The sequence below is a fragment of the Gordionus sp. m RMFG-2023 genome, chromosome 2 (assembly GCF_954871325.1).
Source record: "Gordionus sp. m RMFG-2023 chromosome 2, tfGorSpeb1-WG-v2, whole genome shotgun sequence".
Classification (NCBI taxonomy): Eukaryota; Metazoa; Nematomorpha; class Gordioida; order Chordodea; family Parachordodidae; genus Gordionus; species Gordionus sp. m RMFG-2023.
In genome coordinates this window covers 23,564,859-23,590,081 of record NC_088776.1, presented here as the reverse complement: position 1 = coordinate 23,590,081, position 25,223 = coordinate 23,564,859, and the positions used below count along the sequence as shown (strand labels likewise).

At 25.5% G+C, this 25,223-nt stretch overlaps 1 protein-coding gene and 1 long non-coding RNA gene across 3 annotated transcripts in view; one reads left to right on the top strand and one right to left on the bottom strand.

The window, feature by feature from the left end:
• LOC135923553 (titin-like) overlaps positions 1–25,223 on the top strand; it is a 156,430-nt gene that overhangs the window by 94,396 nt on the left and 36,811 nt on the right. Inside the window, exons 50-58 of the mRNA XM_065458360.1 lie at positions 18,518–19,048; positions 19,111–19,328; positions 20,141–20,469; positions 20,519–20,628; positions 23,029–23,097; positions 23,143–23,421; positions 23,471–23,560; positions 23,612–23,878; positions 23,984–24,076. Coding sequence (XP_065314432.1) covers positions 18,518–19,048; positions 19,111–19,328; positions 20,141–20,469; positions 20,519–20,628; positions 23,029–23,097; positions 23,143–23,421; positions 23,471–23,560; positions 23,612–23,878; positions 23,984–24,076 — 1,986 coding nt within the window. The remainder of the gene's footprint in view (positions 1–18,517; positions 19,049–19,110; positions 19,329–20,140; positions 20,470–20,518; positions 20,629–23,028; positions 23,098–23,142; positions 23,422–23,470; positions 23,561–23,611; positions 23,879–23,983; positions 24,077–25,223) is intronic.
• Positions 3,790–5,709, bottom strand: LOC135924758 (uncharacterized). Of its 2 annotated transcripts, XR_010571394.1 has the most exons (5): positions 5,240–5,468; positions 5,123–5,190; positions 4,388–4,502; positions 4,258–4,346; positions 3,790–4,210 (listed from the first exon to the last, which is right to left on the bottom strand). It is a non-coding gene; the product is annotated as an uncharacterized LOC135924758 (long non-coding RNA). The 2 variants fall into 2 exon arrangements; XR_010571395.1 differs by lacking the exons at positions 5,123–5,190; positions 5,240–5,468 and adding an exon at positions 5,659–5,709 and having other exon boundaries at positions 3,791–4,210.

Here is a 25,223-nt window from a genome sequence, read left to right as displayed (position 1 = left end):
AAACCAATAAAAATAAAGATTAATTAGCCAATAAAAATATAAAATAATAAAGTATATAAGAAAGATTATATTACAAAATTTAATATAGAAGGTGGTTGAGCGGGAAGAACGCTTGCCTTTAAATCGTGTCATGGGTTCTAATCCCGTTATATACAAAAAATTTTCTTAAAATTTAAGAATAGAGAGATATAGTCTCTATCGATTTATTTAACATTAAGAAGATAGGAAAGTTGATAGGAAAAATAAAAATTAACATTAAGAAGATAGGAAAGTTGATGAGAAAAATAAAAATTAACATTAAGGATATACGAAAACGTTAATGATTACGGTGATTATATATATAGATACTATAAATTTTTATAATAATTTCGATAAAATAATTAATACATAAAAAAATATAATTATAATTTATCAAAATATTCCATTGTTCCACGAATTTGATGATGGTACCTTTTAGAAATTAAAAGTTATTATAATTATTAATACAAATCAATAGGATTACTTAAATTAAGTTGCCCGCTATAACCCAACTTCAAATAGTACATTAGCAAAATCATAAGGAATAAATTCTTGTAAGAGCTGAATAATATTCCCAATAATTTCATCTCTTGATTCAGGGCGGGGATTGATTGCTTGATATTTATTTTTCATGACTCCAAAAAAATTTTCGATGGGATTTAGCTGAGGTGAATATGATGGTAGGTATTTAATCCTATATTTAAAGGCATCGATAAGATGGCTTCTATGAATAGATGCATTATTCATTACAATAATTGCATCTGGTGGTAAGACACTGATAAGCTCTGTCATAAAATCATGGAATAATAACCCATTATAAGCTCCTTCGATTATTTTATAATGGATTATCCCTCCAATTTCAATAGTACAAAGTATGCTTACATATATACCCTTAGAGGATGGAATTTTATTATTGGACGGACATTGTATGGCGCCCAGGCGTAGATTAGTACAACATGCAAGTTTATTCCAGTTTCATCTAAGAAATATAATTTTTCTCTTGGGATATTTAAGATCTTTACACCATAGATTTGACGAATATTAATTGCCACGGGAGTTTTTCTTCTATCAGTCTCTTTGCTAGCTCTTTTTTTCGACCAACCTATATTTTTGATATATTTACTAATTGTTGTTTTCGTTTTTGGACTACCAGAGGGTAAATTTTTAATTATCTCCTGGATAGTAAGATTGTTATTTTCCATTAATAAGCTTATAATATATTTTTCAATTATGAAAGAATCTTTTGTTAAAGATTCTATAAAACATTTTCTTATTTTAAATAAATTTCCAACACATTTCTTTTCAACGATTAATCTTGTTAATCCATATTTAATTTCAATATGTATTAAATTAAAATAAAATCTTATTATGTTTATTTCCTTTTATTGTAAGTTGATTATTAACACTCGATCAGTGAACCGACTTATGCACAAATTTTTAAATGAATTAAGATGCCACAGAAAATTGATTTTTAAACGCAATATTTTTCTTCAATTAATTTATATTATATTCACATGCAAAAATTCGTTTGTATAATATTACCACAATATTATATCCCTATATAATTTTTCGATATTTCAAAAATTCTTAAATAAATTTTTTTTCCAAATTTTTTTAAAATATTTCCACTAGTGTTTAAATTATATTTACAGTGAAAATTAAAAACTTTTCAACATAATTTCATCAAGGTGAAAATCAAACTTTCCAATATTACATAACCATTTTCTCTAATTCATTTTGATAAAAGATGGGTTGTAGAACATATGTGGTTTAATCGATATACGAATGAGAATAATTTAATCTTTTATTTTCTTTAAACTTCAATAATCTATTTTGTATACATCATCTAGTCATATATATACTTGGTCAAATAAATTAATCGGTAATGTTAAATTGAAAACAAAATAATATTTATAATATAATAACAAATCCAATTACAATATAACATAACGTCTTAAACGTTAAAATATAAATAATCTATTATTTAACACAATGATAATAAAGTTTTCAAACATTTCCCGATTGATAATAAAGTTTTCAAAAAGTTTTCAAACATTTCCCGACTTCATTCAGATTAAAATTTTTAATTTTTAAACAGGTCAGCCAAATTTTTAATATTTTTATTCACGTAAAAAAATTTCTTTCACAAGTTAAAAATTAACGTATTAATTTTATTCAAATATTTAAAATACATGGCGAATATCAATGCAGGTTCATTTTTCCACATCATATAATTTTTTAAACTCAAAGTATAAATTTATCAATGTAATATGCGTATATTATCTAAATCAACAAACAAATGATTCTCTTTGATTGGCATTTATAATAAATGAAAATAAATAAATGTAAATAAAATATCACATTTTTAGAAGCACCATGAGATGGGTTTAAATAAAATTCAACTATTGGATTCATAAATACTTATAAGGTACAGTACAAATAATTTTGTTGTCCCCCTTTTAGAAGAAAATCTGGAGCCCAAATCAACCATATTTCGTACTTCCCAAATTATTAAAGCTAGCTTAGATGTTACAAAGATTTTCTCAGCTAATTTGACCCTCTTAATTCACATTCTTCATTTAAACTACTTCCAGAGACTTCTTCCATAAAGATTTTCCATCAGAGTCTTTTTTTGACTTTTGAAGGAAGCTCAGGATATATCTACATTTTTTTGAACTTTGCTCCTTTTTCTTTGTTCATCAAAGAAAATGAACATGAAAAAATTGATCATTTTAAACAACGCGACCAGTTGGTAAAGTCTGAATTCATAAGCTTCAACATGAAACTCTGATGACAAATAGTTATGGAACAAGCCTCTGGAAATAGTTCTTATTCAAAAAAATGTGAATAATAATACATCCTTGATCCCTGAGAGAGTAAGAAATATATTTTGAATTTGGATTCTATATTTTCATTATAATAGAGTAAACGTCGAAATTGTCAGTATTAATAAGACAAGAAGTTGGATTTTTTTGTATGGACACTCAGAGTGTTTCTAAAAATTGTTTATTGTTAATATTGAAACTAGCAATAAATAACGATAATAAAGACTTAATTGTTAGTATGTTGCATTATAACTAAGGTTTAACATTTTCTCAAAATTCAAAAATCTTCAAATATCCTTGCTCTTTTGAAGATGAAAAAATATGAATTTTTTTTTAAGAAAAGATCTTTAACTTTTTTGATCTTCGCGAAAAAATCTTCAAATGCTCCATTTGAAAATTTTGTCAAACCCTGATTATAACATATGGAAAAATCAAAATATAAGTTAAATAATACTTTAAAAAATAATCAAAACAAATAATTGGAAAATCATGTGTGAGGGCTAGGTTTCAATCAAAAGGGTGAAAAGTAAAAATAAATCATTAAAAACTTCAAATTTGAAATAGCTAATGTAAAAATTAAGGTATATCAGGCTAAAAAATTTTTTAAATTTTCTCACTAAAAAATGGGTGGGAAAATGTAAAATTAGATCAAAATTAAGTTAAAATTATAAAGCTAAAAAATGCAGTAGTATTAGTGCTGTAAAGTAACGTCAAAAAAGTAGAATAAAAAAACGCCATCCGTTACCTTCTTCTAAAGGTAAATGTAACGCGTTTCTTTTTCTTGAGTAACGGTAACGCAAAACGTTACTCGTTACTAATATTTAAAAAGAAAAACATAATTTATTGTACTATAAAATTACTTTTATTTATTTTTTAATCTAAATAATTTAAGCCAAGTTTTTAATTCAGATAAACCACCATTCCTTCTTTTTTATTTTAAATTCTCGTTATATTTTCAGTTGAAGTTAATTTAATTAATATTCAATTTCATTTTCTAAGTATTTTTCACTCATTACCATTCGATTATATAATTTATCATATTTACTATTTATTGGTTGTATAGGATCTTGCATTAAAAATGTAAGTATTTGAGGCATAGTAGCTGTTAATTTCAACTTAAAGTGTATGTATGCATATCCAATTCTGAAGGAGCTACTGTAGGATCCCCTGAATCGATTTGTGGCATATCTGGGAAGGAGCTCTTTAAAAGAATAGATGATGAAATTGTTACAGATGAATGTGACGTTAATATTCCTATACATGATGCAATTGTTTCCGATATCAATAATTCACTTTGTGAAATATCTGAAGGCATTATTGATGTAGTTGCTTCTGACAAATGTGAGGATAATAAAGATGGAATTGCTCTAATTGTAGATAATGTATTTTCATGTTATGTGAATGATTTATTTACTGTAATGGTGGATAATATAGTTTTCAATAATAAATAATGATGTTGCAGACACTTTAATTGTTTCAGGTAGATGTAAATGGTTGATATTCCTAAAATAGTTTTTTACATAAAGTAATAGTATTAGAAATACTTGGTATTGATTTATAAAAGAAAGATAATTTAAGTTGTTTTAGATCAGCCCTGCTTTGAGACCAGCAGCATTTTTTTCCAATTTTCAGCTCCACTTTAAATTTCTTTTTGGCATTCTTATGCATGATATTTAAAAATATATCAATTTAACTAAAAATAATACATTGTGTACACTCAGCTGAGCCATGATAAATAAAAACAAGATAAAGTGTAAAATTAAATTTAATATAATTTTTTTAAAGAATTGAATTTTAATATAAGGCAATAAAGTGATCATGTTAGGTTATCCTTTCATATGATGTTGCACAAAACATTTACTATTATTAATTTATAACTTAAGGCTAAAAAAATATCTCAAGATGTGAACTGGAAATTCAAATAAAATTCATATTTCATATAAAATTACTTATTTTTATAAAAATCTGATGAACCAGCCAGTAATAATAAAAAAAAACATTACTGTCTATGGGTTATAAAATATAAATAAGTTACTTTTGACTTTTTACATACATCTCAATTAAATGATCATATAAATAAGTGTAAAAATAGCTATGTAAAGTTGTTTATTTTGTACAATAAATTTTATTGAAAATTTTTGCAAATGAAAAGTAAAATCTGTGTTCGTTGAGCTTAGTTAGTAATAAAATAACATAAATTAACAATCAATAAATTAATATTAAAAAGAAACATTAGAAAATTAAATTGTTCAAAAATTTAATTTTTAAAATTATTATACCTGGGTTTTATTTAATTTCAATGAATTAATAAAAAGAAATACAATCACAAATGTTGGCTATATTATTTCTAGAATAAATCAATGTATAAAAATTTAATCTAATAAATTATTCAAAACTTAGCTTTCACTCTACTCAAACTCAAACGGAAGCGTTTTCACTTCATTGAAAAAAACTAAACAAAGAAAAGCACGTGATAATAACATTACAAATTATATGAGGTGTGGGTTAGGCACTATCGTGAATAATTGGTATAAGTACTTTTAATATTTATATCGTATCTTATTGAAATTTAATATTTCAATTTTTACGGGTAATAAATAGAAATATGAGAAATTATATGACAAAAATTAGATAATGAAGGGTTTTAAAATGTCTTGTAGGGGAAAATGTATTTAATCTTGAGAAATTTATAATATAGTTGAAAAAAATAAATAAACAAATATTTGATATTCATGTTTATTTAACTTCAAATTTTATCCTATAAAATAATTTAATAATAATGATGTATAATATTTTCGTTAATAATAAATTATACCTAACATTAATTAATTGAAGAAGCCACTCGTTTATAATTATTTTACAAATTATTTATATAATCCTCTATATTTGTGTTTGGAAATCGATAAATTCATCCTTGAATTTTCTAAAAACGCATCGTTTATTTTCTGTTGTCAATATTATTAAATACAAATTTTAATGCTAATCTTTTATTTGAGTTGATCTTGAAATATTGGTATTGGTATATGTAATATATAATGTGGAAACTTATTTTTAAAAAATGAATTTAAATTTTTTTAATATAATTTTTGGTAAATAATTGTTGTTATCTAAATTTGATAAATTGCATCAACACCAGGGGTTTGGTGCTCAAAAAATATGCGGGGGAAGGGTGGGGGTAGGTATAAAAATATTTATAAAAAATAAAATAAAAGCAATTGAATTAATTCAATAATTTTATTTAAAAAACTTTCCACAGATCTATAAGCTATTTTCCTGAATACGTTTCATCATGTATGAATCTGGATTCTATTTCCATATAAGAAGGGCCATTTAATTTAGATAAACATTAAATTTTTCAAACTTGTTATGTAACTATTATGCTTAAAATTCAAGAGCTCAAATTTAATTTCTTATTTAGCTGTATATTCGTTAAGAATAGAGAATTTTTGTAATTATTAGTAGTAAATATTATACTTGGTGCTCATCCAATTCTGAAACCATAAATAATTTATATGGTTTTTTTTAATAGCATGGACTTTAACATATTAATATTTTTACATTAAAATTGCAAAATGCACAGCTCTTAAAATGTCGTAGTTCAATCTTTTCTTATAGATTTGAAACTTTAAAACAATTATTTACTATATTTTTAAATCCTATTTGAAAATTAGGACTGTAAAAATTAAAAAAATTATTATAAATCCAAAATATTTGGTAGGAGGGCCATTCTCCGTGAAAAATTCCCGGTTTTTGATTTGGGAAGCAATAATAATTTTTTGGGTCGCCATACTTAACACAGATTTATTAGAATTAAATATGCAAAATATTAATAGGATGGATTGATATATTTAATATTTACACCTAACTCATTGTGATAAAGTTAACTTAAATAATCAATAAAATATAAAATTATTCATAGTATAATAATTTTATAAATTACCCAATTTTATAATATGTTACATTAAATTTGTAAAAATATAGGATACAAGGTTGTAAAATATTATTATTATACTAAAATAAATACTTTCTAATTATAATATAATATTTATTATAATCGGAATTCATATATATTTATAATATATTCATGGTTTAAAATATTTAATGATATATACGTTTATTAGATAATTCGACATCATTAGGTAAAAACATTCTTGATTTATACTTTATTAATATATTTCTATAGCTGAGGCAATTTGTTTTTAAGATTATTGAAAGTTTATAATATTTTATCAATATTTTTAAATTTGTTGTTATTTCTTTATTTTTTTTTGTTTTAAAATAAACAATATACTCTTCACGATAACGAAATTTTATTAGGGTTTAAAATGTGATATTATAAATATTTTTTCAAAAAATGAATTTTTAAACTTAACTTAAGTATCAAATAATTAATGATTCGTAATTTCGAGCAATTATGCTAGCCTTCGAAATACACCAGGAACTAACCATTTGTATTTATTCGACATAAATATTCGATGGATTACCGTTCATCTGCAATACCTTCGATGTTTAGAATGTCTCAGATAGAAGATATTACCCAATATTTTTCAGGTAATAGCTTTGAAATTCCCAACGATGGTTTGTGGCTCTATGATCAACCATTAGAGAATATTGTACAGACTGATAATCCTGAATCGATATGCCCTGCCATAATCTCCGAAAATTTCAATGGGAAGGATGCTCAATCAGAACAAAACAGTCTTTACACCAACAAACAATACATAGAACCTATTTCTATATTCAACTATCACGAAAATACTTTTGATTTCAAACCTAATAATATTGGTTGCGACGACAAAATAAATTACTCCACCTCTACTTCTAATATTAGTAATAAAAGCCAGACTCTCGATGAAAACATCAATTTGTTTGATGAAATTTTTGATAATACATATGAAGCCCTTTATTTACCACAACTTCTATATGCACATACGAGTGAAGAGAACTTAAATAAAGCCAATGACAAATCAAAGCCTCACTACGAAAAGATCAACGAAATTGAGGTAGATTTTAATGATAATTCACATAGTAGAAACGTTACAGCATCAGAGATTACTGAATCTTCATTAATAGAAAGCATCGAAGAGAGCATGAATAAATATCGGCTGTCGTCATTTCAAAAAATGATAAATCAAAATAATTTGGAAGAAGAGTCAATTGAATACCCACCTTTTTTTACCAAGGTATTGTTACCCCAATATGTCCATGAAAATTATGAAGCTAACTTTTGGTGTGAATTAAAGGGAAATCCACATCCTCAAATTATATGGACTGCTGGTGGTATAATAACTCAATCGAATACTAATATATTATCAGATGATATCAATATTGTTAATAACGAAAAAATAAAACCTTCAATAAAGCGTAAGAGTCTCGATGAAGCTTTATTATCTAAAAACAGGTATAGATTAAATTATCGATACCCTAAAAGCGAATTAAAAATATTTAATACAATAAAAAATGATGCGAATATATATACATGTGAAGCCGTTAATAAATTAGGCAACGCATTAACATCTACTACGTTAAATATATGGCCAGTCAATCAAATACCGGATAATGTTGAAGAAAGTGAGAAAATTAGAGATGAATATGATTCCAAGATGTCCTCTAGCGATAACCAAGTTTTAAAAAATAAGAAACGTTTGAGACGACGAACCAAGATCACTAATATCATTCAAGAAATTCTAGCCGATCAAACTCTTGAGGAAGATATAGAAAATATAGACTTGGGATCTAAAGGAGATGACATATCTGAATACGGGCACATTAAAGAAATCAAAATTGACTTTGATACCATAAGTAAAGAAGACTTCTCTGGAATGGGGGATATATCTAGAGATAATATTGATTATTCTAACGTTGCTAACAAAGAAGTTGATCTGGATAGTAATAAAATTTTGAAAGGAAAAAGAAAACGTTTACATCGTTCCACCCCTTTTAATTCTTCAATTTCGCAATCATCGTCCTCTTCTGATGAATACCTCACCGAAGACATTCCCTATGGCTCGTCGTTCACAAACAATGATCTTGAGATTTCAACTTTATCGGATATTTCTAAAAATACAGATTTGACAAGTTTTTCCGAAGATATACAAGACAATGTGGTTAGGAAGATTTTAGAAAACGCTGCGAAAAAATTTAGGGATAATAAGAATTTAGAACCCGATCAATTAGAAATCCAAAGGGTTGATGGAATTGAAAGAAACGGAAAACCCCCTGAGTTTGTAATCACAATGGAAGCAACAAAGGCTTATGAACATGAAACGATCATTATTAAATTGAAAGTAATTGGGGATCCAATTCCTAATATTCAGTGGTACAAAGGTCCAGATATGATAGATGAAACACATAAAATTTCTGAGTCGACATTGACTAAAGTCCTGAATGATAAAGTTATATATAAAAAGGATGCCATTAGTCATGTATCATTTTTATATAATTATCCCGATATAGTTTTAATAATTAAAAATATGAGTAAAATGGACGAAGATTTATACACATGTGTTGCTATAAATGACTTCGGCAAGGCATGTACATCTTCTACTATAACTGTTTTGGATGAAAAAGAGATAACTAATGTTAAAAAAATGGGATTACAGAGTGGAGATTCGGTTATTTCATCAGGTATTATACATAATAATTTCTCATACCTTTTTTGTTATGGGCAATTATTATTATTACATATTAGCAAAAATTGATATATTTTTTTTACCTAATTATTTTAAGTTAATTTATATTCACCATGTTTGCTTATGACAGAAAAATTAGTGCCCATTCATATTTGCTTTTCAATTTATATTAAATTTCAAAATGATATATGTCAATTAATTATTTATTTTAAGGGGTTTTATTTCATTATATATACAAAAAAATTTCCTCGAAAGAGATTCTACTTAAGAGATAACACTGCAAAAAACTCATTCGATCTTGAATTTTTTTACTCGATAAAATCTCAAATTATTCACAAATAACTCATTTACAAGGAATTCTAAATTTAAATTTTGTAAATCTGCAAACTATAGTACTAATATCCAGCGGTTTCCATCACGGTAGGGGTAAGATTTAGTTTATAGGATGGGGGGGGCATGACTCTTGGCCACGTCAGTAAAATATACAGAGTAAAAATTTCCCTTTCACCCTTATGAGGGTAATTCTATATATATTTACTTTTAATTAATTCACAATGATATGAAGTAAATTAATCTAAGGCCACATTATGATACCTTACTTTTTTTTGCAATATATTTATTTATCTTCTTTATTTGCATTATATTTATCTTTTTCATTTGCAATATATTTTAATTGTCTTATTTCTATGATAATATTTATGGATTATACTATCACTGTAATGGATAATATCTTCCTTATTTTTTTAAATTTCCTTCTGGAAAATATGACAATTCAAAATGTTAGCCTTGTTTTTATCAAATTGATGGAACATAAAATATGCCTTCGTTTTAATAAAAATAAATGTGCAATAATGAATTGGTCCAACGAACCTATGACCAATCATCAATATGCCTTCAAATTTTATAAATGCCATTAAATCATATTAATTCGTGTTTTATAATTCTGAAAAATTATCTGATTAAAAAATTGGTTTTTAATTTTCTTAAAATATGTTTAACGGAATTTTAAATCTTTATTTATAAGGAAAAAATTTGCAGTTATGTTTTGTTACTTTGTATATGCTAAAACGCATTTTCCTCTAAAAATAAAAATGTTGATCTTTTAAATCTTTTTTAGCCAATAATGTTTGGCATTCTCATTCGCAAGAACCAAACTTATTTTTTTAACAAGTCCCATCTAACCAATATTTTTTTTTATAAATATTTTTACTTTGTTATAAACTTTTCTTAATATAATTTTTACATATTTATTATTTTTAAAATGTTGATATTAAAATTTTTCAAAATTTTATATTGAATTTTGAAACTTTTATATTTTATTATTTTGACCGCGTTTTATTATCATTTTGACATTTAAATTATTTTCAAGGCTATTTATTATCGCTAGTAGATTTTATTTATATAAATAGTTTTTTTTATTTTAAAGATTTACCACATAAATTATACCAGGGTAAATCAAAATTATTTTTTTTAAAAATGTAATCAAATGTCTGCAATAAGTGAATCTACAGACATTGAATAAAATACGTAGAAAAAAACCCTATTTTAACTTATTTTTTAGTAAAATTTGCCCTATCCCCTAAGTTTACTGCAACTTTCCATTCAGTATAAGCACCTAAATTAGACTCCAAAATAGGTGACTCTATTTCCACTTCTATATGAGAATTCCCCTGATTCGGCATCTAACCTTATTCGCTATACATTTTATTAAGAAATAAAAAAGATTAAATAAAATAAAATGAGACTATTATGAATAAATTCTTCTCATAAAGACATTTATTTATCTGGTTAAAATCATGGCAAAATAAAAACCTTAAATTTCGGAAAATGATTGTGCGATATATAAATAATATAATTGTTTAATCCTTATTTTAAAATTCGTAAATCCTGGAAATTTTAAAATTAATTAATAAACAAACAACAGCTGTTTTTATGTATATGTATAATTGATTTGAAAATAATAAATTTATATGATTTGAAACTAAAATTTGAACAAAAAAAATATAGTTCAAGATTTTTCTAGCATTTTATTTTATAAAATTTTTAGTAATGTCGTTTATTCCAACTTAACTTAGTATCTTTTGAAGGTCATTTTATGTTTTATTATTTTAGACCATCATGGTAAAGTAATCATCTAACATTTTTGTCTGTGTTTGTTGTCATTTATTCAACAAAATAAAATCAGTTATATAACTTTGGCATTTTATTGATGTTAGTTATCCATGCCAATTACTCAATGGCAAAGTTTTTTATGAAATGATTATTTTTCTATCATTTTTGTTAAAAAATAATTATAGGAATCCCGGACTTCGGGAAGGTTTAATATTTTTTATAAAATTCACGAGAAAAAAATTGATTTTTTATATTCGAAAGAAATATCAAATCTAATTAAATGCCAATCCCCACATCCTAGTCCATCCCTTTAATCTAGTGTAACCCTATTGAGTGATATCACAAGCATATTTTTGCATAAATACATGGAAATTTTTTTTAAAATATTTATTTATCTATGATGATAATGTTTGCTACAATAAATTTTGAACCATATTCATTCATTTGCCAACTATTTTAATATTATTTAAATTATTAGACTTAAAAATATATTGAATCTAACCATTACACTTTAGAACAGAGTCCTGAAAATTCAATTTTTTTCTGCAGAGACAGATCTATTACGAATTTTTATTTTATATTTTGGCCCTTTTTTATATTTTGGCCCTTTTTTATATTTTGGCCCTTTTTTATATTTTAGACTCATGATGCCGGCCCGTTATTTGAGGCCCAAGTCCGGCTTGGCCAGATATCAATTGAAAAATAGAAATTAAACACATTTTTAAATTAAATTAAATAAAAATTCTATAATTATCTTGTCCTAGAAATTCTTTCAACACAATAATAATCATTATTTTTTATTTAATTTTAAAGTTTATAATATATTTTTTATGAAGCCTGAACTCAGCCTAATTTTTTAAAGGGTTCTAATCTCGAGTATTTTTTATATTTGCACATTATATAAATAATCAATAAATCGTGAATTTTTTTATTAGCCTTCTACCATTATACAGCGCAGGCTAAATTGTTTACATGGTCTGGAAAATCTTATTTTCGCGCTCTGCCTCGGCCCTCATAAATAAATATTGTTTATCTTCCGAGTATGCCGAAAAATTAAAAAAAATTTTTTCAAAGTTTCAAAAATAGTTCTGAAAAATGTTTATCTGATACAATAAACACTAATGTTATTTTTATCAGATATCTGCAGAGCATTTGCATGACCCGGCCTGGTTTTATATTTCAGGCCTTGCCCGGATTTTTAAAAAAATATTACATGTATTTAATTTTTATAGTTAATAATGGCGATTTAAAATATTCGGTTTTAAAATATACTGCCTGGCCTAGATATTTTTAAAAAAAGTATCTAGCTGGCCGGAGTATATTTAAAAGAGTTAAATCCGGGCCCGGCCTTTTTATCATTATATTTTCAAAAAAATTAAGTATTGGTTACAATGTAACAAAAAAAAAATTATTTCTTTATATAAAATCAAATATAATTTCAATTGCCATAGTAAAATCTTAAATAAGTTTTAATTAATTTAAAATTAAAAAGCTTATTTCATATCAGGCAACTGAATTAAGAATAACAAATTCTCAACGCAACCATATATTAGTATGTACAGATTGAATCGATATATTTTTAAAATATCATATGGTCCATAATTTTTTTTTAATAATGGAAGCAGTATAGTTTATTATTAATTTGGACTTTAATTTACAATGTTCCAAAATAATATTTTCGGACGTTATCATTTTTAAGGGAGCGTTATATAAGAAATCAAAATATTTATTATATGATGATTGATAAAATCTTCCTTTAATAGATTGAATAGATATATAGTTCATAAACTTTAATTTTTAAAATTTTATGGAACCTCTGTTGTTATTATGGATTCGTTTACGGTTTCATAATTAAAAATGTTCTTTACACAACGTTTTTACAGGAATTTCATTAAAAATAGCCTCTGTTTCTTTTATCACCCTCGCCAATTTTTTAGTTATGAGCATTAAGTCAAATCCTCCATTTCTTCTGTATTTTATAAATATTTGTGACATTTCGAAATACATAAAATCTAGGTTAAGAATGCTCTAGATTTTTGCACCATTTACTAGCAAAGTTTATAAATTTAGAATAAAATACCATAGTTTAAAGTACAGATGAATTAAAATTTCATATTTTATTCACTTTTAAATTTAGTCTTTGATGTATCATTAACCAATTCTTCAAATGTGTCATAAATCTATCAATTTCCTAAAGCTCGCACAGAATCTAGTTGACTTGACCATCGATTATTGACTTAATGGTTTAAGTGATGAAAAGTATAATATTAAAAAAATTAACGTCATCTATATTTGATTCTACCTCATCATTTAAACTGACAAGAGAATAACATGAACACGGTGTTATGATTTTTGTATCCCATTTTTCTTGCCTTTCATATTTTTAGAAGACATAAGTGTTTGTTTAGTGTAATAGATGACCACTTGGGCATAAAATTGTACTAGCCACTAACTAAGAAGTATCACGGACTGAAATATCACGAACCAACGACAAAAGTTCCCCGACAAAAAAACAAAGAACACAAATAATTACGGATAAAAAGACACGAAAATATCTCAATTTTAGAATTGATTTAAATGATTTAAAAGAGGGTAATTTTGAAAATGTTTACCTTTTTGAGCTTTTAAATATTTTTTTTGAAATTTAGTGTATTTTTATGGCTAGTGATATTACCCGTCAGACCAACTACAAATTTTGTCAAAATAAATAAGACTCAATTTTTTTTAAATATATATTTACGAGCAGTCACCTCCAATCTACTATATATCACCCCCCCCCCCCAAGTATGGAACCACCAAGTTAGCTTAAGAAAAAAAACATGGCCTTACTAAATTTAAAACGCACTCACCGACTAAGCCACAGCGCACTCACCGACTAGGCCACAAATGATATATAAAAACATAAATATTTTTCACATATAATAATGAATAAATAATGGGTTAAAATATTTTGGAAAAATTATATAAACACAATTTGTTTGACAGGGTATGTCATTAGCCTATTTTTGTCCGATTATTTTGCCAATGTATATTTATGTCGGGTATTTTTTATTCGGGATACTTTTGTTCGGCTTTTTCCAGGACATTTTTGTCAGTGATTCTACTAAGAAAAACCTTTTCCTTTAATATATAAAGATTTTGTCCTCACTCTATTTTGTATTACAACTATTTATATATGTTACCATCGATGCATGTGTATGTCTTATAAAATTGTGAGGAATTTAGATTTGATTATTCAAACTTAAAAAACGCAATAAATATAGCATAATATTTGTTAAAAGTTTTTTTTTAACATTTAAAAAATCTGATTTTGTCAAAAATATATTCTAGTAGTATGTGTTAAAAACTTATCCAATAAATTCTAGACAATTTGATCGTATCTTTGAGTCATTTTAAATTTATATATTGAAAATACACGAATTGACTAAGACTGTAATCTTACATGACTTGACTTTAACATATAATTAATATTACATATAATTTTATATATATTTTGGTACTAATTGTTAGGTTAATGTTGTATTTATATCTATAATTATTTATTATATATATTTTTTATTGTCTCTCATATTTTGTATCATAATATCATTCGCGAAAGCTGGCCACAAGCCTGCAAAAGGTAGTTTGTAGGCGAAGTTCCCTAAATTTGGGGACCCTACTAAACACGTCCCACAGTACCCTATCCTACCAGCCCATCCCTGGATAGGAGATCTATATTATTTGATCTTTTCTACCAATATTTATTACGTTAAATTATTCAAAACAAAAAAATCACTTTATAAATTAGGCATATAAGGAAATATATATAGCGTTATGGTTATCATTAAAATAAAGTCAAAAATTAATTAATAAATCTAAAACCTAAAAATATTGTTTTAAATAATTTTTGAATAATATTGGTGTGGCTTCTATACCTCTTAATCCACTGGCGATCTCCCTAAAAAAATTTCCTTCCTCCCCCCTTGGTAAAAATGGGAAAAGTTCTCATCGAAAAAAGAAAGGGTCCAATAAAAAAAAGTACCATCAAATAAGAGAGAAATCCGACCAAAAATGAAAAACATCTAATATAAAGGAAATGGTCCGGAAAAGAAAAAGTTCGATTAAATAAGGGAAAGGTCCAATTAAAAAAGAAAATAATGATAATTTCAAACAAGGAAAATTGTTATTTATTGTTTTATGTCTTTTAGCTCTATTTTAATCTTCCTTTTTAAAAAATTAATAATTTTCTCTTCTCAATTCTCTATTTTCTGTTTCTTTTTCCCCTTTTATCTCATAATGTAAAAATTCGGGCTTGGTTTTTTTAGAAAGTTCTAATCCAGACTTCAGTTATAACTTATATTTTTGTATTGTTTGTAAAATAGTAAATTACTAAGCGAATTTATTTCCAGTATTTGTAATGAAATAGAAGATGAAAAAAGCGTAATAGAATTATTAGAAAAAATAGAGAATTAAAATTATCTCTGAAAAAAAGAATTAAAATGGGTCTAAAAAACAATAAGGAATAAAAAAAATTATAAAAATTAAAATGATTACATTAAAATGACTAAAAAGATCGCAAAAAATTTAAAAAATTTTTAACCAAAATTTAAAGGATAAAACTTAAGTACACATTTCAAGGATGATTTAAAATAACAAAAATAATTTTTTATTTTTGAAGATTTTACAAAGATAGATTGGACATTTTCCATTTTTGAATTGGAAATAATTTTAAAAAGTTATTTACCATTAAAACCATAATCTTTCCTATTTAGTTTTCGACAACCACCTATTTAACATAATTATATTAAATTAATTATTTAAAAAATTCTATTAAAAAAAACTAATTTATAAAAATCAGGATTTTAGATTGAAATTCAAAGGAAGAATTAGCATATTATAAAATTTATATTAATAAAAATTTTAATTCATTTTTGAAGTGAATTTACAAAAGTCTATTTCTTCAATTTTTTATTAAAATTTGCATATTCTACAAAATTAGATATTAAACTTAATATATATATTTTTGTTTTATGAAATAGTTTGTTAATTTTGTTCTCTCAGAACTTGGGACAAAGTACATCTTTTTAAAATATATTTTTTTAATTTTATTGAAAAAATTAAATTGATTATTGACAGGTTAGATTTTGAAGTCAATTGACTTATATTGACATAGGTCTACCCAAGATGGGGTGTGAGGAAGTTTCTCCTTAAGAAATTGAAAGTTTTGTAAATATCAATTTTAAGCTAATATAAATTATTTCCCTATACCCCCTCCCTACTCTCCCCACATCCCCTTTTCTGCAAAAAATTAATAAAATATAACATTAATTTTTTTAAAAGAATGACTATTATACATTTATGAATTATAAAATATTACTGTCAAACTTTGATATTATGGATAATAAATGTGTTTGCTAATGCAATATTTACATATTGATATTATAATCACTGCAATTAGAAGCAAATAGAATAGATATAGACAGAGATTTCTAAATAATGCTAAATGTATTTAAATTTATATATGATTTGGTTTGATTATAATAAATACTAGCTGTAACCCGTTAAGAATGATGAGGAATAACACATATTTCCTTTATCTGACGATGAGTAAATCAGAATTTTGTCCTTTTACGTGATACATGATAAAAGCGTTTCCGTCTAGTTGTGGATACATAAGAGCTACGCTAGGTTTTCCTCAAAATCTATCAAACTGGATATTTAATTTAGGGGAAGAAAAATGAGGAGCCCTCAACACGTTTGTGGGCAAGCCGCACGTACTTGTACGCACAACAGTCCGAGAACTGATGTTTAAACGACTATAGGCTAATTACAAAGGAAATTAGATAAAACAAAAGCCTATACCCGATAACTATAAAATAATTTAATTACTTTAAGGGTGGGTGGTGGCTAATTTTAAGCTTAAAATCTTTAGTATAAGTCTTAATGGTTACTATCGATATTGTGATTTAATGTTCATATCAATGGCAAATTATCCTAAGAGAGACAAATGAAGTTAAGAATATATTATTTAACTTCTCGTGAATATTTTAATATTGATTAATATGGTTTTTAATTTTGGTATTCTATTTGCATTTGTAGCATCCACTTTCACCGGAAAACCCGAACCTTCTGTAATCTAAAAATGAAAAAAATATTCTCCTATTTTATATAACTTATATATGTTTCATTCTGTTTTTTATATAATACTTAATTTATGGATTTATCAATAAATAGTAATTAAATAAAATATAGAATCTTTTTTGAAATGAGAATAGTTTGAGGCAATTTGATCCGTCACAAAAATTAGGGTAAAAAATTACCTACAAAAATTAAAAATCTAAATAGTCAAATAAAATGAATAATTTTTTAATTATATATCTATAAATACATTTAGTAAATTTCTCACCCAAAAATATTTGACATTGTGACTAATTAAATTCTTAAACTTTTAAGGGTCAATGGTAGGTTTGGTGGTGTTAATAGAAAATTTCTTTAATTATTATTTAACCAAATGTAGCTCTAAAGAATATATTAAGATATCTATAAATATTATTTATAGATTAATAAATCATAATGGTAATAGCAATATATACAATCAAAATTTTAGATATAATTAAATTCAAGCTAGTTCAAACGCAAAGCGTGTGTTTTTTAAATAGGGGATCCCGGGTTCTGTACTGGTAGATAGGAGAAGATTATCATTTCGCTGTATATTCTCCTTGAATTTTAATAGTTTAAGATGATACGAAAACGATCATTTTTTGATTGTGGAGATTTTATATATTAAATAAGTGGATCAATTAATGAGGAAAATAATTAAAATTTGTCTTTTTTAATGTTTAATTTGTCTTAAAATAAAATAAAATAATATAACGTAAAATATTTATAATGATTTTTTTTCGTCCTTTTTCTGTTTATAAAATTTTCTTAAATTTCATATTAACTTTTAAGGTGAACCAGACGACACTTTTAATATATCAAAGGAATATGAACATTTAGCTATAGATCAAGATGATCAAGGAGATATGAGAAGAACTTCCTTTTATGAAACAAAATATATAGAAAGTAGTGTGAGAAGTGAAAAGGTAATGAAAGAAGTTCCCTTTTCGAATGGCTCACCGAAAATTATTGCCCCACTGAAGGATGCTCGCATTAACATTGAATCAAACAAGATTAGAGGTCAAGATATTGTGATTCATTTAGAAACGATTATTGATGGCCTTCCTGTGCCTAAAGTCAATTGGTATAAAGATGGTAAAAATATCAAGAATATTGAAACTACAAAAAGATACGAGGAACAAACATCTAACATCTACAAAATAATAGATAAGAGTCCAGATAATAAATATATTTTAGAGATTAACCTATCTAAAATTTTTGATTCTGGTGGCGATATCAATCAGTTAAACGGTATTTATACCTGCGTTGCCTCAAATCTAAATGGAGAAGCTTCAACCTCGTCTAAAATTGTTATTACTATAGGTAACGTTTTTTATGCCTGATAAATAATTATGTATTTTTTAAAATTTATTAATAACTAAAAGATATGGAAAATGTCGAAAAACTTCATCCTGGACTTCAAATATCGATTGAAAGAGATCAACATCCAGGTGTCTCTTATTTAGAAACTGATGAACCAGATTTATCTGGCATATCGCAAAATTTTATAACTATAAAAGAGGAAAAGCTATATAAATCGACCACTTCTGGAGAATCTAAAAAAGAAGCTGAGCCGTCCTTCATAAAGCCACTTAAGAGTCAGGTTAATATTATTATAGTGTCCTTTTTTATCTTTATAATAACTTCGCTGCTAATTTTTATTTCCTATAAAGCCTTTCATTTTTTTTCTTAAATCTTCCATTGATAGTATTCATTTGAGCCATGTTAAAAAAAATATTTTAATTATTATCCAGTTATAAAAACATTCTAATTTGAAATTTATCTATTCTTTATATCATACTCGCCTTTTTTTGTGATAATTATTTAAATTTCGTCGTTGACCTTGAATTAATTCTACAAATTTCGTCTCTAACATATAACACCTTATTATATGCTTTTAGTGATCACAATATTGCAATGATTAACTTAATATTCCAGAATATCTCTTCATTAAATATACTATAACAAAATACACAGAGTTGCAATAACATTTCTTAAAATTACTTAAATTCTATCTCTAAATTCCTTATAGGGACCACTTAATCGATCTAAATTATATTACCTTTTATATGTCGCGAGGGCTCAAGTTTTTTCGTAACATGAAATACATAACTAAGTTCTTTGCGATATTTATAATATTTATGGAAAACTTTGGGTATTCCTATCTATTTTATCTTTTAGATTTTATACCTTCTATAACTTTAGTGTTAATGAATAATAACCACACACAATTTTGAATAAAGTTTACCCATTTTCCGATCATTTATTAAATTTTATATAATAGTATTTAAAACCCTTTTGATAGATCAGCTTAATTAATGTAGAGATATATAAAATAAATAAAAAAGATGAAATTAATTTAAAATAATTCTTTGATAAATGATTGTTTACATATCATATAATTTACAATTTCAGTTGATGGAAATCAAAATAGACAAAGCTGGAAACAAGAAATATCCCTTGGACATTGTATTAGAATGCCAAGTTGAAGGTCAGCCACGACCTGATATCAAATGGTACTTTACTAAAGTAGATCACAAAGGTCACGAAAGCGAAATTGAGAAAAACAGACCTACTGTGCACTTAGAATATCAAGACAACATAATAGATTCAAGTTCTCAAACAACAATTACCACTAAAACTACCGAGACGACTAAAGAGACCACAAGGACTCAAATATTAAGTGAAGAAGAACCTGGTGGTGATGTTAGATTTCACAAATACTATTCACCTAAAGATGGAAAGTTTATTTTATTAACAACTTTAAGCATTTATAATACTTAAATAAAATAGAATTATCCTCTATATTACATTAGTTTCCGAAAGCAACGAAGGTGTTTATACTTGTGAAGCTACAAATGATCATGGCAAAGCTAGTACATTTGCTAATATTATGTTCAAAGGTAGAACTAACAATTTTTATTTTTCAATCGAATATTTACCTTATAGCATTATTGAATTTAAATTTATTTTAACTTCAACTTATATGTACGACATGATAATAAATACTATTACTATATTTAATTTGAGAAATATATTTATTTTGTAATTTATTTTTTATTTTTGATATTCACCTTTAATTCAATATCATTTACATTATTATTTTATTTAAAAAATATCTAAATTAACTTTTTTAAAAATTAAATAGAGAGATTGGACAATTATATATTTAATGCTTAATATTGATTCTTTCATATAACTATTATAAAAGTATAATAAATTAAATAATATACCAATTTGAAAATTCATAAATTATATCTATCTAAATTTAAATTTGGAAAACAAAGATGATTTCTACAAATAAATGGATATTTAAATAATTAATTCATTCAAGTTCTTTCTATAAATATTATAGTTAATTTGAAATACAACACTTTTCCTTTCATATTTCCATTATGGATTGAAAGGGTCTTATTTTATGATAACAATCTACGACTATGACTGAAGGAGAAGTGAGATTTACGACATCTATTAAATTCGAAAGATGTTTCATGGTAGATTTGTGAGGTTGCGATGTAGTAGATTCTTGGGTTGAATGGTGATATTGGAAGATCCTAGTTCTGTGTTATGAGTTCTTGCGATATTAATTTCAATTTTATTAATTCTTGAGAGCTGAGTTCTTGATTTACCACTAGGAGCAATCCATTATAAAATGCTTTACTCTTTTCTTCATTTTAGATTATTTTTATGTCTTCTTCAAACCCCAAATTTGGTATCCAGTAGCGACATAATTTCTGTTCTAACATTTTACGTGCCCAGTTATTCTAAGCGGTCTATGATTTCAGAGTTGATATATTAATTTATTGTCCACCACATAACATCGCTTTCCTTTCATCGGCATATCCAGGATTTTGCTAAGGGGAGAGGCACTATTAGCTGAATTTTCCCCCTTAAATTTTATCGGTGTCTTTAGGTCCAATTATTATAGGCCTTTGGCTATATTCGATTTTTATAAAAATAATTTTGAGTTTTCACTTTTTTATTTTACTAAAAATTTTTTTTTTCTAAAATGAATAATTGTTATTTTAAAAAGTAATTAACTTTCACTAATTTTTCTTTCAAATTCTTCCTTATAATGATATATTGTATACATTTTTTGGGGAGAGGGAGGTGTATAAGAGGGAAATTTTTATTAGCTTAAATAATATTTACGAGAACAAGCAAATTTGCGATGGGGGGAGGGGTTTAAAATTTATTTTTGGCCACCAGCTTAGTTAATTCCATTGCAGTTGCTAACTTAACCGCTTTCTTTCTTGTCAGATTGTCAGGTTTTCTTTATTTTAAGAATAACCCTCTCTCAATGCTGTGTTTCAACCATTAAACCATCTGTTTTTGTCTTTATTTTAATTATACAAACTGTCATAGATTCATTTTATCTTCATTTATTCTATTGAAGTTATAAAGCTAATTTCACTTTTTATCATAGTAATTTTTTAATATTTTGAAAAGTTCTTTTAAGTAGTCGTTTATTTAGAGTTTTGGGTAAACATGATATCAACAGAAATACTTATGTCTACATCCCTCTTTAGTAAGTAATTTGTATTATTGCGTCCTTTATACAAATTTTATATAAATATTTGTCAATTTTACTATCATAATTCACAGATTACAGTTTCGAATCCCCCATATTGGTTTAACGTCTAATATAAGTGTTTTATAATAAAAATAGAAAAATATATAATAATATCTACTCGTAAATTCATACTGTCCAATTACACGCTTTACAAATAAAGGGATATTTCAATAATTTATCTACAAATCAGAGAACTGCAGACCCGGTCTGGAAAGAGCCGATATGATTTTTAAAATCTAGGAAAATTTGAAAAAAATTAAAAATAGGCCAATTTAAAAGCAATAAATTTAAATTATATCATTCAGTTGGAAAATGTTTGAAAATCATTACTATTCATTTACTACGAATATTTTAAATTTTTCTTTGGAACAATTTGCAAAATACAGCCAAAATTATAACGGTCTGGCCGAAAAATGATCAATAATAAAAATCCGGTTGGGCTAGATAACTTCCTAAAAAATCTTGGAACAGGCTTAATTAAAAGATTTTTTTTTCAAATCCTGGCCTGACCAAAAATTTAGGCCGTTGCATACCTCTGCTATGAATTAGTGTTATTTTTAATATAATAGTAGATTTAAAATGATTTTAACCAAGTTTTAATTTTATATGGAATGGGATTGTGTCAAATTATCTCATTATTAAATTGTTTTTAACAAGACAACTTAATATGTTTATTTAAATTATTTAATTTTAATTATTTGATAAAATTTATTATTTATTGTGACAAAAGATTTAACACAACCTGGCAGAGGCGATACTTTAGATACATATAAAGTGACTGAAAAGAGTGAAAGGATAGGTAACCTATTTTGTTATTTCAAATTTTTTAATTCTAGTGATGTAGAAATATCGAAATCATCTACTTCATTAAAGGATATTTATATTGAGGAAGGAGCGGATTTAGAAATCAACATTGATATAACTGATAAATCATATAAGCCAATTATATGCCTTCATGAAAGCAATATAATAAGCACATCAATAGATCAACATATTATTTTCAAACAACATGAAAATGGATTGGGGAATGTATTGAAGATTAATGATGTGAAGAAGGAGGATGGCGGAGAATATATTTTCAAAAATGAAAAAATGGAGATAAAATTAAATTTGATCATTATTGGTATGTATATTTATTATAAAATTATATGAAAGACATAATATGTTATTAGCTAAAAATACGTATGATTTAAAATCGGAAAAAGTATTCCATAGAATCAAAATCAAGCCAGATAAAAATGAAATTACCGAGGAAACTTTTGGTATATTTAATTAATATATGACTTAATATTATCAAAAAAATTTTTTTTTAGAGTATCCTCATTTAAAAGAAGAAGATATACAAGAAACAGAGGTTGAAGAAGGTTCTCAATTAGAATTAACTGTTACTTTATCGAGGGAAGTAAAAAATTTAAGTTGGAAAAAAGATGGAAGATCTTTATACCCAGATAAGCGAATCTATATTTTAGACCAAGGGAAGGTTCAAAAATTATTAATAAACAATGTCATTCCTGATGATGAAGGCATTTATATTTGCGAATTCGAGGGAAAGCACATTAAAACTCGCGTTATTGTTATACGTAATATTTTACAAAAATTTTATCTAATTTTATTTAATTATTATTTTTACTAAATTTGAATTAATAAATCATAATATCAAATAAAAAATTGATATTTAAATTTAGCTAAAGATTATTCGCAGTCATCATTGGATACACGAGAGGTTAGACAATCATACGAAAGGGATGTATACAAAGTCCACGAGAAGCCAAAAATACGTAAATTTTGAATTCATTTTTTTGTAATAATTAAATTATATTGAAATTATCATTTTGCATTTAAATAATTTAATTCTGTATTTTTCTTTGGCATGCAGATGCAGAAGATAAACTTTCATAGATAAGGATAAAATTAAAAATATTTATTATACAAGAACGTCAAATGATATCCCACCATATATATATAAATATAGATAAAATCTGATAATATTTCAGGTGATATTAAAGTTCATATGACCGGAAGGCATGTAAAATTTAGGAATTAAGAAAGCTTTAAGTAAAATGCCTGATGAGCCGTTAAATGTCTTGAAATATTTTTTATTCTATTGAATTTGGCAAATTCTCATTTTTGGTCATTTTGGATATATCACGAAGCTCTATCCTGTTGGAACACTAAGTTTTTAACCAGAAAATGGGTAGATTAATGTAATAAAGAATTGGCTTAATATATATTGATATTTTGAGGCATTTTGCCTCATTTATAAGGCGTAAAACTACCACTGGAAATCTTAGGCAACCCAACTGGAATTTCGTTGTTCTCTGAAGACAATCATAGAAAACGTTTGATTCGAATGACATATTCCCATCACTACAAACTAACATTAAATCCTGATTTATGGCTTTAGTATTATACAATTACCACTGCTCTATTGCCAAATCAATATGAATAGTTACATAGTTCAGTTTTTTCCTCTTTTGAAAAATTGGTAAAACGGCTTCTTTTTGACCGATAAAATTAAGATAATAATATTTTTACCCAATAGATGCAATACCATGAATTAATAAGAAAAATATTCAAGGGAAATCTTATCATGGAACTTCATTCAGAATTACTGTATTTATTGAAGAGTGAATACCTCTTGATCATATGATTTTCTCTGAACGAGCATTAAGGGCATTGGGTAGTATAGTAATAAGCTAAATTTTAGATAAAAATAAGATCCATCTAAGGCTTCAATGGTTGAAAGAAATAATTTTTGGAGGTAAAGATTTGCAAAACATACATCATTGAAAACATAATAAGATAAAGAAGAAGGAAATACTATTCTATAACGCTATTATTTTTGGATTAAATGCACTTTTGGTTTAATTAATTTTGTTAATATCTAAAATGTTTTGAATAAGAATGAGTTTATCCCGAAGGCGT